At 43.4% G+C, this 14,481-nt stretch overlaps 1 protein-coding gene across 3 annotated transcripts in view; it reads left to right on the top strand.

Annotated features, from left to right (window-relative positions):
* The window catches only part of myh11b (myosin, heavy chain 11b, smooth muscle), a 179,604-nt gene that overhangs the window by 100,207 nt on the left and 64,916 nt on the right, over positions 1 to 14,481 (top strand). For all 3 annotated transcript variants that reach the window (XM_078418345.1, XM_078418346.1, XM_078418347.1), the window contains exons 10-15: positions 2,202 to 2,297; positions 2,383 to 2,501; positions 5,382 to 5,534; positions 8,058 to 8,231; positions 11,647 to 11,820; positions 14,229 to 14,343. In XM_078418345.1, coding sequence (XP_078274471.1) covers positions 2,202 to 2,297; positions 2,383 to 2,501; positions 5,382 to 5,534; positions 8,058 to 8,231; positions 11,647 to 11,820; positions 14,229 to 14,343 — 831 coding nt within the window. The remainder of the gene's footprint in view (positions 1 to 2,201; positions 2,298 to 2,382; positions 2,502 to 5,381; positions 5,535 to 8,057; positions 8,232 to 11,646; positions 11,821 to 14,228; positions 14,344 to 14,481) is intronic.

Genomic DNA, 14,481 nt, shown 5'->3' with positions numbered 1-14,481 from the left:
AAGCATCTTCTGGTCTATAATTCCTCGTTTTCTCCCTCCCTCCTTTCTTAAAAAGTGGAGTTACATTGGCTACCCTCCAGTCCACAGGAACTGATCCAGAGTTGAGAGAACATTGGAAAATGATCACCAATGCATCCACAATTTCTAGGGCCACCTCCTTGAGTACTCTGGGATGCAGACCATCAGGCCCAGGGGATCTATCTGCCTTCAGTCCCAACTGTTTACCTAACACCCCCCATTTTCTGACTAATGTGGATTCCCTTCAGTTCCTCCCTCCCACTAGATCCTCGGTCCCCTAGTATTACTGGGAGATTGTTTGTATCTTCCTTAGTGAAGACAGAACCAAAGTACTCGTTTAACTGTTCTGCCATTTCTTTGTTTCCCATTATAAATTCACCTGTCTCTGATTGTAAGGGACTTACATTTGTCTTCACAGATCTTTTCCTTTTTACATGTCTAAAGAAGCTTTTAGAGTCAGTTTTTATGTTCCCCACAAGCTTTCTTTCCTGGTCTTTTTCCCCCTCTTAATTAATCCCTTTATCCTCCTCTGTTGAGTTATAGATTTCTCCCAGTCCTCTGGTTTGCCGCTTCTGGCCAATTTATACACCTCTTCCTTGGGTTTAACACTGTCCTTGACTTCCCTCGTCAGCCACGGTTGAGCCGCCTTCCCCATTTTATTTTTTCGCCAGACAGGGATGAACAATATTTGGAGTTCATCTGTGTGGTCCTTAAATCTTTGCCATTGCATTTCCACCGTCAACCCTTTAAGTTTACCCTTAGAGCAATGACCCCTGTAAGTGTTGCAAGTTGTAAACCAAACCAAGAGTGAAGGATTACTTTACTGTTGATTAAATTTCTAATCTTGCAAGGGTAGGCATTTGACACGTAATCAGCCAGTAATCAGCCCACCAGGACTCACAATAAGAAACACGTGCACTAAACAACAGGGATCAGCAACTGACACAAATATGGTGGACACAAAATGCTGGAGTAACTCAGCGGGACAGGCAGCATCTCTGGAGAGAAGGAATGGGTGACGCTTCAGGTCAAGACCCTTCTTCAGACCAACTTCTTCACCTTCACCTTCTTCAGACTTCTCTCCAGAGATGCTGCCTGTCCCGCTGAGTTACTCCCTCATATCATGTCTATCTTCGGTTTAAACCAGCATCTGCAGTTCCTTCCGACACAAATATGGTTCTGATCATTGTCAATCCTGTCACTGACCTTTCCAGACTGAAAGATCGTGTTTTTATAATGGACCGAGGCCATAAAATAGTCCAAATCTGAAAATCTCGATCATTGAAGCCAAGCACAGATCAAAGCAAACTTATGTAAAAAGGATCAGTAAATAAATCAACATTCCATCATTCGCTCTATATGTCTGGTGTTTCTCTAAGAGAAGCTGGTTTGAAATGAGCCCTCATGAAAATGTTGTTTTTTACATTGGTGACAAGACAAATCATTCCGCTATCCATTGCATCTTTCCCAATGTCCTATTCTCAATATCCTATGTTGCAGATAATATAGTGACAAGCTGAAGTGATGTTGTTGCCTCTTCTGGCCATATTTACACTTACCAATGATGAGTGTTCCTCTGGATAATGTTACAAGCCTGTCTAAAAATCCCCTTTCAAACAGAGTTGTTTTAAAAAAGCACCATCTTTGTTGGCTTTGAGCTTACTATTATGCATTACCCTGGCCACCCCCTCTTCTCCCCTCTCCCATCGGGCAAATGCTACAGTAGTGTGAAAACGCACATCTCCAGATTCAGGGACAGTTTCTTCCCAGCTGTTATCAGGCAACTGAACCATCCTACCAGAACCAGAGAGCAGTGCTGAACTACTATCTGCCTCATTGGAGATCATGGGGCTATCTTTGATCGGACTTTACTGGCTTTATCTTGCACTAAATGTTATTCAAGTTACTCCTTTCATCGTGTATCTGTACATTGTGAATAGCTCGATTGTAATCATGTATTGTCTTTCCGCTGACCAGTTAGCATGCAACGAAAGCTTTTCACTGTACCTCAGTACACGTGACAATAAACTAAACTAAACTAAACTAAACTAAACTAAATTGATTTAGCATCAGACTGCAGAAATAGGTACAAATCCAGCCAGTGAGGGGATTAGGTAGACTGTTTATAACAGTGAGCTACAATCCAGCCGGTGCTGATATCCTCCATCTTCTTGTGTCCCCAGCTATCCTGAAGATTGTATCATCCGTGCTGCAACTTGGCAATATTTCTTTCAAAAAGGAGCGGAGCACTGACCAGGCATCGATGCCCGATAACACAGGTACATCTCTACACCAACTCTTTCACCCAAACAACAGAAGTGGAGCAGTGGCAACAATAACCAGTACTGTGACCTCTCTCTGCAGTTGCACAGAAGGTGTGCCACCTGTTGGGGATGAACGTGACCGACTTCTCCAGAGCCATCCTCAGCCCTCGCATTAAAGTCGGACGCGATTACGTCCAGAAAGCCCAGACCAAGGAGCAGGTAGGACTTCCCAAATCTTATGTCGAGGCATTTTCCATGTTTTAGGGAAACCTCTCAAAACTGCCTGATTATAATAACCATGCAGTCAGAATTCTGCATTGAAACACAAAGTGCTGGAAGTAAAAAAGACAGACACAAAATGCTGGAGTAACTCAGCATCATCGGAGAAAAGGAATACATGACATTTAGGGTCGAGACCCTTCTTCAGACTGAAGAAGAGTCACCCATTCCTTCTCTCCAGGGATGCTGCCTGTCCCGTTGAGTTACTCCAGCAGTTTGTGTCGATCTCAACAACAACTATGGGGGAGAAAATCCATGTAATATTGGGTGTTGCCAACCAAGCAGGACTTGTGAGGAATCACTAGATATTAATGATTAGTCTCTTGAACGGTGTTGTTGATCACTTCACCCTCAGAAGGGCTAGCCTCTTCTGTTCCAGGGCTTCACTGAGGCCAGGGTTGTGAGTATTGCATTTTGAAATAAGGAATAACAGACTAAAGCTGGAAATACTATGGCATCACATCTATGCCATCTAGCTTCAATGAAAAATAAAAGAGAGCACATAATTAAGGATTGTTAAGTTCATGATAATTAATTTCTTGCCCTCGTGTGACTGACCCAATAAATGGTGGAGGACCCTAGTCAGACTAGTGGTGTCCATCGATGCCCAATGTCCATCTAGACACCATTTCAGAGATATTGACTGGCACGTACATGGTCTAAGCAGTGCATGGCCCACTGTGCTGAAGAAAACATCCAACGTCTTTAAGGTGGACACCTACCTGGGTTTCCTGCAGGCTCCCCAACCACCCGTCCCACAAGCGTGACCTCCCGCCCCTCCCATGCCTGCAACCTTCGTCTGTTACCCACAAACTCATGATTGTAACTCTGACCATACCTGCCCAACAATCTTATGCCCCAGCCAACAGCCTAATCACATCAGCGGTTCCATTCTCCGACATCCAAATGTAGCCTCCAATTTAACTACTCTTCTCTCAACCAGCCATTGCTACCCTACTCTAATAAACATGATAAGATATCCCCTGCACCATTCACCTCCAACAACCCTGACCCCTGACTCAAACATTTCTAATTGCTGACTAGATTCTTGACTCTTCTGCCTCCTCAACCTTTGATCCCTGTGGGCCATGGACATTGACCTGGGCCCTGGGCCCTGGACATTGACCTGGGCCCTGGACATTGACCTGGGCCCTGGGCCCTGGACATTGACCTGGGCCCTGGACATTGACCTGGGCCCTGGGCCCTGGACATTGACCTGGGCCCTGGACATTGACCTGGGCCCTGGACATTGACCTGGGCCCTGGACATTGACCTGGGCCCTGGGCCCTAGGCCCTGGCCTAAACTTAGCATGCTGATCAAGTACATGTAAGAGAGGTCTTACATTCTGAGGACAATTCATCAGAGCATTAGGACTCGAATGGTTATTTGGATCACTTTTGTTCATTACTAAACCAAAGGGGACTGAAAGCAAGTACTGTTTATATGGACGGGGCAGTTGAAGGCAGAGTGTCATGTGAAAAATCCTCTCATATCCAACCAGAGTTGGCAACTCTTGTAACATTTCCATCCATCTAGGCTCATAAATAAAAATAACATAAAACCGCTGTAGTTTCAAACAAAATAGAGTTGCTCTTCTGTCACATTAACATTCACCAGGATAGTTTTCAGAGACTTTGTTTTGTAGAATAATTAATTTAATAAAGGAAGCTGCCTGCAATTTACAGCTGAAAACTTCCTCCTGCGTGCTAGGCCCATAAATGATAAATATTTATGATAAGGTGCTAATAGAAGCCCTAGAAGCCAGTAGAGTTGCTACCTCACAGCGCCAGAGACCCGGGTTCAATCCTGACTACGGGTGCTGTCTGTACGGAGTTTGTACGTTCTCCCTGTGACGTGCGTGGGTTTTCTCCAAGATCTTCGGTTTCCTCCCACACTCCAAAGATGTACAGGTTTGTAGGTTAATTGGCTTGATATAAATGTAAATTGTCCTGAGAGTGTGTAGGATAGTGTTAGTGTGCGGGGATCGCTGGTCGGTGCAGACTCGGTGGGTCAAAGGGCCTGTTTCCACGGTGTATCACTAAACTAAACTAAATTAAAAGTGTTCCACTTTAAAAGTGTCTGGTTTCCTAGATTGAAGTACTGTCTCCGAATGAAATATTTATTCCAGACATGTGGCAGCTGTGCATGAAATGTTGTCTAAAGCCAGCAGATGGCGCTGCTGTGTGGGTTTGAACACTTGACAATCTCCAGTGACAAAACTCAAAGGAAAATAATTTTTAGAATGACAAAATAACTTTAAATAGCAGAGTGAAGTCACTTTAAAATGTGATTAATTGCTTGTTTGTGTAGATATGTGATCAGGCTTTCTGAATTTAAAATCCTACAGTGGCACAGTGGTGCAGAGATCATAAGGCCATAAGGTCAAAAATGATAGGAGTAGAATTAGGCCATTCGGCCCATCAAGTCTACTCCACCATTCAATCATGGCTGATCTATCTCTCCCTCTTAACCCCTGTAAGCTGTTGCCTCACAGTGCCAGGGACCTGGGTTCGATCCTGACCTCTGACCTCTAGTACGCTCTGTGTGTAGTTTGTACGTTCTCCCTGTGACCATGTGGGTTTCCTCCGGGTGCTCCGGTTTCCTCCCACATTTCAAAGGTATGCAGTTTTGTAGGTTGATTGGCCTTTGTAAATTGCCCCTTGTGTGCAGGGAGTGGATGGGAAAGTGTGATAACATAGAACTAGTGTGAATGGCTGATCGATGATCAGCGTGGACTTGGTGGGTCGAAAGGCCTGTTTCTAAGCTGTATCTCTAAACTAAAAGTTACCTCCTTCAATTCTCAATTGTTTCCTGCACAGGCGGACTTTGCTGTGGAAGCTTTGGCCAAGGCAATGTATGAGCGTTTGTTTCGCTGGCTCCTAATTCGTATCAACAAAGCTCTGGACAGGACGAAGAGACAGGGCTCCACATTCCTTGGAATTCTTGACATCGCTGGTTTTGAAATATTTCAGGTATTCAGTAGTTAATTTGCAGTTTACCAGTAATTTATTTGCAAATATAGATAGCCCATTTTCAAAATGTCTAATGATTATGACAATCTACTACAGGAGGGAATTTATGGTTCAATGTGATACCAACTAGGAACAGAAGTTTTTGTTCCATTAAAACTTTGATGACCACACACTAAAATACATTATCAAAGTTAGACACGTCACTGTCAATGGAAAGCAGGTGGCCCAGCGGTAGAGCTGCTGCCTTACAGCCCTTGCAGCGCCATAAACCCGCATTCCATCCTGATTACGGGCACTGTCTGTACGGAGTTTGTACGTTCTCCCCGTGACCTGCGTGGGTTTTCTCCAAGATCTTTGGTTTCCTCCCACACTCTAAAGACGTACAGGCTTGAAGGTGAATTGGCTTGGTAAAAGTGTAAATTGTCCCTAGACTATGTAGGATAGTGTGTGGGGATCGCTAGTCGGTATGGACTTGGTGGGCCGAAGGGCCTGTTTCCACGCTGTATCTCTAAACTAAACTAAAACTTTTAAATTAAATTAAAATTTTCTCCACCAACGTCTCCTTTCATGTAGTTCCTCATTCTGGTCTCAAGGTGTCAGAGATGTGGTGTTTAATCAAGGAGGCTGTCTGCCTAGTAATCTATTCCCTTTTGCAGAGTCCGGAGTGGATTGCCTTTGTCAGGAATCTCCTGTAGCAATGTGGATGGTGGGGTTTGGCCAATGGAGCCTCATCCCAACCAGCAGAAAACAGCAGACATGGCATCAAAGACACACAAAAATCTGGAGTAACTCAGTGGGTCAGACAGCATCTCTGGAGAAAACAAATAGGTCGAGACCCTTCTTCAGACCCGTAACGTCACCTATTCCTTTCATCCAGAGATGCTGCCTGACCTGCCGAGTTACTCCAGCTTTTTGGTTTAAACGAAGATAAACACAAAAAGTTGGAGTAACTCAGTGGGTCAGGCAGCATCTCTACAGGCCATGCAATCCCTACAGACATGCAATTTGTCTGTCGAATATACACCGATCAGCCAAACATTATGGCCACTGACAGGTAAAGTGAATAACATTGATTATCTTGTTATAATGGCACCTGTCAAGGGGTGGGATATATTAGGCAGCAAGTGAACAGTCAGTTCTTGAAGTTGACGTGTTGGATGCAGGAGAAAAGGGCAGGAATAAAGACCTGAGCGACTTTGACAAGGGCCAAATTGTTATGGCCAGACAACTGGGTCAGAGTATCTCTGAAACGGCAAGGCTTGTGGGGTGCTCCCGGTCAGCAGTGGTGAGTACCTACCGACAGTGGTCCGAGGAGGGACAAACCACAAATTGGCGCAGGGTGTTGGGCGCCCAAGGCTCATCGATGCGCGAGGGCAACGAAGGCTATCCCGTCTGGTCTGAACCGACAGAAGGTCACAGAACATTTGAATGGTGGTCACGGGAGGAATGTGCCACAATACACAGTGCATCGCACCCTGCTGCGTATGGGGCTGCACACGGAGGACCAACAGCATATTAGGCAGGTGGTCATAATGTTTTGGCTCATCAGAACATAATGTTTTTGCTGATCGGTGTAGATAGCCCATTTTCCAAATGTCTGCCTTTGTTGTTTAAGAAGCAGGTATTATTGTCAGGTTTTATCATGAGAGAGAAACATAAAGCTGGAGTTTTTAAAAAGAGCCAATTTCTGCCAGATCCCCAGTGCAGGATCTGCAGGTAGCTCAGGTTCACCACAGCTCGTGGCACTGATGGAAGCTGGTGTTTCTCCGTGATTTTGTCAATTCCCTGTAATAGTGACAGTGGAAACTGGAGAAGCTCACAAAATTTTTCACAAAGGTAATTGTTTTTGTGGGCTAGCAGGAGTAGCTAGTGGATACTAAAAAGATTAATGCTTCTGGTAAGCTGAGCTTTATCAGCTTCATTGATTACACAGCATGCCTTTCAAATTTCACCAAGGAAAGATTTGGTGGTCTGCAACTCACTGTCACAAATTGGGGACGGGGACTGAGAAGCTCAGCACATCAGTCTGAAGAAGGGTCTCGACCCGAAACGTCACCCGTTCCCTCTCTCCTAGATGCTGCCTGACCTGCTGAGTTACTCCAGCATTTTGTGATTCCTTTGATTTGTACCAGCATCTGCAGTTATTTTCCTACACTAGTCTGAAGAAGGGTCTTGGTCAGAAACATAGTCTGAAGAAGGGTCTCGATGGGAAACATAGTCTGAAGAAGGGTCTCGACTGGAAACATAGTCCGAAGGGTCTCAACCCGAAACATAGTTCGAAGAAGGGTCTCGACCTAAAACATAGTCTGAACAAGGGTCCTGACACAAAACATGGTCTGAAGAAGGGTCCTGACCTGAAGTGTCACCCATTCCTTCTCTCCAGAGATGCTGCCTGTCGTGCTGAGATACTCCAGCATTTTGTGTCCACCTTTAACTTTTAAGTAATGTACATAAAGCCAGCGCAATAACTGCAACGCTGAAGTACTATTTCACAACCAATGCAGCTTTTATTTGCTTTTCTAGGACAATTCCTATGAACAACTCTGCATCAACTACACCAATGAAAAGCTGCAACAGTTATTCAACCACACAATGTTCATCCTGGAACAGGAAGAGTACCAGAGAGAGGGTATTGAATGGAATTTCATTGACTTTGGCCTGGATCTGCAGCCCTGCATAGAACTGATTGAAAGAGTGGTAAGGAACACAAGATACACAATGAGACAAAGTCTGACAATCTGGTGTCAGATAAAGAACTATATATGCTGATATCACTGTTATTAGGAAACATATTGAGTTAGATAGAGCTCTAGAACAACATGAGTTAGATAGAGCTCTAGGGGCTAGCGGAATCAAGGGATATGGAGAGAAGGCAGACACGGGTTACTGATTGTGGATGATCAGCCATGATCACAATGAATGGCGTTGCTGGCTCGAAGGGCCAAATGGCCTCCTCCTGCACCTATTTTCTATGCTTCTATATCTTGTGAATGCCTAGATGATTGGGATCTTGCCTTCATTGGGAAGAATATTGAATAAAAAATGTTGGGACATGATCATGATGTTATTTGTGCAAGTTGTTTGTGGAGGCCGCACTTAGAGTACAGTGTGCAGTTACCAATAGCAAGGATGTCATTGCTGAAAAGGGGTGCAGATGAGATTCAGCAGGATGTTACCTGAGCTTGTTGGCTTGAATTACAGGGAGAGCTTGAATAGGCTGTGAGTTCTCTTGGAGGAGGCCAAGAGGTGAGCTTTGCACGGTCATGAGGGGCATTGTTATAGGGAATATAAGGTAGAGGACTCTAAAACTAGGTCCAACAGGTTTAAGGTGAGAGGGTTGAAATTCAGAGGGATACCAGGGGTAGCTCGTTCACCTAGAGGGTAGTTTGTATCTGGAATGTGTTGCCAGAGGAAGCTATAAAAATGGATGCAATTATGACGTTTAAAAGACATTTGGACAGATATGTGGATAGGAATGGTTTAGAGGGATATGGGCCAAATGTAGGCAGATGGGACCATAGATATCTTGGTCAGCATGGGCAAGTTGTGCCAACAGGCTTGTTTTCCTGCTCTAGGAATACAGACTCCAAGACTTTATGACTCGAGAGGACTGTGGACCAAATGCAGGCAAAAGGGACAGCCCTTATTCAATATTTCTTTATATGCGGATGATGTATTAATATACATTACAAATCCTGAAATTAGCATTCCGAATTTATTAAATCTCATAACTCAATTTGGTTCATTTTCTGGTACAAAAGTGAAATTATGCCAATAATGGAGCAAAATCCGGCCGTACTTCAACAATTTCCTTTTAAAATTGCCTATGAAAAGTTTAAATATCTTGGAATTTACGTGGCTAGGAAATATACTTCTTTATTTAAATTAAATTTTCCTCCTTTACTTACTAAATTACACAGAAATATCCAATTTTGGAAAACACTTCCTATATCATTAGTTGGTCGTAGTAATGCTATAAAGATGATCTTTCTCCTACAGCTACTATACTTATTTCAAGCAATTCCGATCTATCTTCCAAAAAAGTTTTTTTTAAAAATCGATTCAATTATTACTAATTTTATTTGGGACTACAAGACTCATAGAATAAATAAAAGACATCTATGTAAGTCTTAAACTAATGGAGGAATTGCCTTACCTAACTTCTTATTTTATTATTGGGCGGTTAATATTAAAAATATAACCTGCTGGTTGGATGACACTGATCAACAACCGGATTGGTTAAAGATGGAGAAAGAGGATTGTTTACCATTTGATATTGGTACGATCCTCTTAGCTCCAATAAATTTAAATAAAAAAACATATGGAGGTAATCCCATTATACACAGTGTTATCCGTACCTGGAAACAATTAAAACTTACTTTAAAACTGAGTAAATTATCTGCTTTCCTCCCTATTGCGAATAACCCTTCTTTTAAACCGTCTGTCTTAGATAGAGGATTTGCTCAATGGAAAAGTTATGGAATTAAAAGGGTGGGAGATCTTTATCATAAAGGAACTTTTCTTTCTTTTCAGGATTTACAGCAGAAGTACGGATTACATGTTAATAATTATTTTAGATATTTACAACTTAGAGATTATGTAAAATTACACATGCAAGAATATAAATTTAGAGGTCCAGAAACTCTTGATGTATGCCTGAATCGACATTATAATTCAAATAAATTAATATCCTTTATTTATAATACTCTCCTAGATACTGACATTCCGTCATCAGAATCATATAGACGAGCATGGGAGGACGAATTGAACCAACTCATAATGCAAGATATATGGGATGAAAGTTTACAACATATACACCAATGTTCATTAAATACTAGACATTCCTTAATACAATTTAAAATAATACATAGATTACATTATTCGAAGTCGAAATTAAATAGGATTTTTCCTAGTATCTCTCCTATTTGTGATAAATGTCAATTTCAAGAAGCTAATTTAACTCATATTTTCGTAACTTGCATAAAAATGCAAAATTTCTGGTTGGATATTTTTAAAATAGTTTCTAAAGTTATCGACAAGCAATTGGATATGGATCCAAAATTAATTATATTAGGATTATCAGAACATATTACAAACTTTACAACAAGTCAGGTACATTTTCTTGATTACAGTTTAATAACTGCAAAAAAATTAATACTTACATTTTGGAAAAAACCAATAACCCCCACAATTAAAATGTGGACTATGGAAATGACAGAGACCCTGCATTTGGAAAAAATAAGATTTGCCTTAATTGACAAACCTGATTTATTTTTTAAAATATGGTCTCCATTTATTGAATTTTTAGAAAAGTAAATGGGTTTGACACAGGACTAAAATAAAAATTTAAAATTTAAAGTTGAAACTTGAGTTTAAGGTTGGATGTACAACTGTGGTTATTGTCTCCCGGATCTACCCCCTTTAATCTTTATAGTTATACCTTTTTTTTTAAATTCTCTCTTCCCAATAGTTTATAGTTTTTTTTTCTTTCTTCTTTATTTTTTATTTTCTCTCTTTAAAAATTTAAAAATTGAAGCTATGTAAGTACTTTGTAACAAATTTGTCTTTTATTTCTATCTGTACATATGCTTTTCAAAAAAACAAAACAAAAAAAAAGGGACAGCCCAATATGCCACCTTGGTCTGCATGGACAAGGACTGAAGGGACTGTTTCTGTGCTGTATCTCTCTATGACTCTGTCCTGGGAGAATTATGGATGAATCAGTCCCTTCTGTCCACCTTAATGCATCACCATTGATTCCTGGATATTTGTCTCCAATACTCTGTCTAGAAGTTGATATTGTATGTTTATCTTTATTCAGAAGAATATTTTGACTTTAGTCTTAACAAGACATTTTTGGTCGGGTCCTTTTGTTAAACGTACAATTGATTAATTTTAAATAATTTTCCAAATTCATTTATCTACGTCATCAACAGTTTTGCAGCCTTCATTCAGATTATCCCTGATGTAGAACGTTTTCAGTTCAATAGTGCGATTGATTGAACACAATTCCTGTTCTTTTATGCTGCACCTGATGCACTGGAAACAGTAACAGTGATTTCATTGTTTTGTTGGTTATTATGTTGATGTTTTTTAATGATCTGATTTGCAGACTGGTCCACCAGGTATTCTCGCTTTGTTGGATGAGGAATGCTGGTTCCCTAAGGCCACAGACAAGTCCTTTGTGGAGAAAGTGGTCCAAGAACTAGGTAACCACACTAAATTCTCCAAACCCAAACAACTGAAGGACAAAGGAGACTTCTGTATAGTCCATTATGCTGGCAAGGTAGGAACCAGGTCTCTGAGATCTCAAGATTAAAAGACTAAGTCGACCTCTTTTCAAAATCTGACCTGTGAAATGTGTAACACTAAAAACTGTACAACACTGAATATTAATTCAGAAGATGAATTTCAGAACTGTCATTGCAGGTAGGAAATAGTTGTAATGACTGGCAATGGGTTGTGTGATCTTGGTGTCTTTTGGATATGGATATATATTTATTTATTTATCTAATGTCACATATGCAATTAAACATTGAATGAATGAATACTTTATTGGCACATGTAACAAGTCACAGTGAAATTCTTTGCTCGCATACCCAAGGTATGCAAATAGTCACCGCATAAAGGGCGCCGACAAAGTTACAGAATATCCGCGCCATGTCCCCCTTAGTTCTCCCCCTTCCCCCCTCCCCTCATGGTGGGTCCCCCTTTGTTCCTTCCCCCGGCAGCAACGTCCTCATTCCACATGTCCGTCTTCGTCCGTCGTCATCATCGACTGCCACACCGACCGCTGCATGGCGTTGGGTCCTCTCTGGACACCTCCGTGTCGCCGACATGGGCACCAGCCATGAGCCCCGCCAACCCAGGCTCCGTCTGCTGCATGCTCTGTCAGCCACGGCTTCATCAGCCACAGGCTCCGTCAGCCACGCGCTCCATCAGCCACGGGTTCCAGCCAGCGGGGGCTCCATCAGCCACGCGCTCCGTCAGCCACGCGCTCTGTCAGCCATGGCCTCCAGCCAGCGGGGGCTCCGTCAGCCACGGGCTCCATCAGCCACGCGCTCTGTCAGCCTCGCGCTCCGTCAGCTACACGCTCCGTTAACCACGCGCTCCATCAACCACCGACTCCGTCAGCCATGGGCTCCGTCAGCCATGGCCTCCAGCCACCGGCTCCGTCCAGCGGGGGCTCCGTCAACCACGGCCTCCAGCCTCCAGCCACTCTGGCGGCCACGGAGTGAAATTCGCATTACACGGTGGAATCATTTTGTACAGAATAATGCCGGCGTCACCACGTGTTTCGCCGTTTCATCGAGTTCAAAGTCCGGATTCCCGTGTGTTCGTTCTATCAGAGCAGCTCCCGATCCCCTCCGTCGCCCACGACCAGCTCAGCTCGGCCCGCGAACCGTCTCCCTCTCTTCCCCTTGTCAGCCATCTTGTGTCCCGGGGACCAGCCTCTTTGTCAAAGATAATAATACTCAAATAAATAGCCTTTGGATGCTGAGATGTAGAATTTGAGTTAAACTTCCTACAGTTTTCTTCTGAGTTCAGAAAGCTCCAGCCCATACAAAGCTAAGGAGCCCATACAATCATGTACAATTGTTCCCATGGCCCTAGTCGCACTCTTTGGTTCTGTAACTGAGCAGAGCTGCTGTTGACCACCTTTCTAACGCTGTGAGTGAGAATGTGGTTCTGGGAAATGCTCATTCCAAATCAAATAAACAATTCTAAAAATATTTTGGAACAATTCTGAGCAACAATTTCAGGAAATGATGTTTTCCATAATGTATTAATTAATAACAGGCCAGAGAGTCAAGTAAACACACTGGAGCAAATCAAAACACTAAGAGCCAGCGCTGCCGTCGCAGCTGCGGCTTGCCTGCAGTCCGTCTGTCTTTTGTGTTTTTTGTTGTTTTTGTCTCAATTGTAGTGTTAATATGATATAGTGTTGTATGTTATGTTTTGGGGGGGGGGGGGTGGGAGGGAACGGGAACTGTAACTGTAACATTCTCTCTCCAGAACGGAGACGCGACCTTTGTTCTGTATCGTGTCTCCGTTCCCGCTGCGGCCTACCACCGGCCATGCACCTGGGACCACCTGGGTCTCTGGTTCGCAGAGCCCGCGGTCCGGACTCACCACCTGCGGCGCTGGCTGCCTGCGAATGCTGCGGGAACGGCTGCGACTCGTCTCCGGAGGCTCCGGCGCGGGCCGCGTGGACGTCGGAAGTCCGCAGGCCCCTGGATGGAAGCCGACATCGGGAGCTCCGGCAGCGGCAGAGGCAACGTGTTCGCCCGCCCCGAATCGCGGGGCTTGGGTCGGCCCGCCACGGACCTTTCACCGTCCGGCGCGGCCTGAAATAGGCCGCGGGATTTTTTTTCACCGCCCAGCGGGGGCTTCAATATCGGGAGCCCCGACCGCCCCGACGTGGCAACTCCAACAGCCTGACCGCGGGACAAGACGGCAGGGAAGAGAAAAAGACATTCTGGCCTTCCATCACAGTGAGGAGGGACTGGAGGAGACTCACTGTGATGGATGTTTCTTTTTGTTTGGTGTTAGTTGTGATTGTATGTGTTATTGCATTTTTATTGATTAATCTTATTGGTCTTATTGTTCAACTGCGGGTAATGTTTCATTTTACTACACATTTATGTGGATGGGACAAATAAACCACTATTGATCAAAGGTTTTGTTCTTCAGGTCCCATACAATGCAGGAAACTGGCTGACCAAAAATATGGATCCGTTAAATGATAACGTTGCCACATTACTGAACCTGTCATCTGATCGATATGTAGCAGAACTGTGGCGAGATGGTGAGAACATTACTAATAGTTAATTCAACAGCAATGTATGAATCAACTTTTTAATGTGCGTTCATGTGCTTATTAAAATGGAGAATGGCAGTGATGGCAACACAATGGTCTCTATTGCAGACAGTGTAAGTAGCAACG

This window comes from Rhinoraja longicauda, chromosome 21 (genome assembly GCF_053455715.1).
Source record: "Rhinoraja longicauda isolate Sanriku21f chromosome 21, sRhiLon1.1, whole genome shotgun sequence".
In the NCBI taxonomy this organism is placed as follows: Eukaryota; Metazoa; Chordata; class Chondrichthyes; order Rajiformes; family Arhynchobatidae; genus Rhinoraja; species Rhinoraja longicauda.
This window is presented reverse-complemented; position numbering and strand designations above follow the sequence as displayed.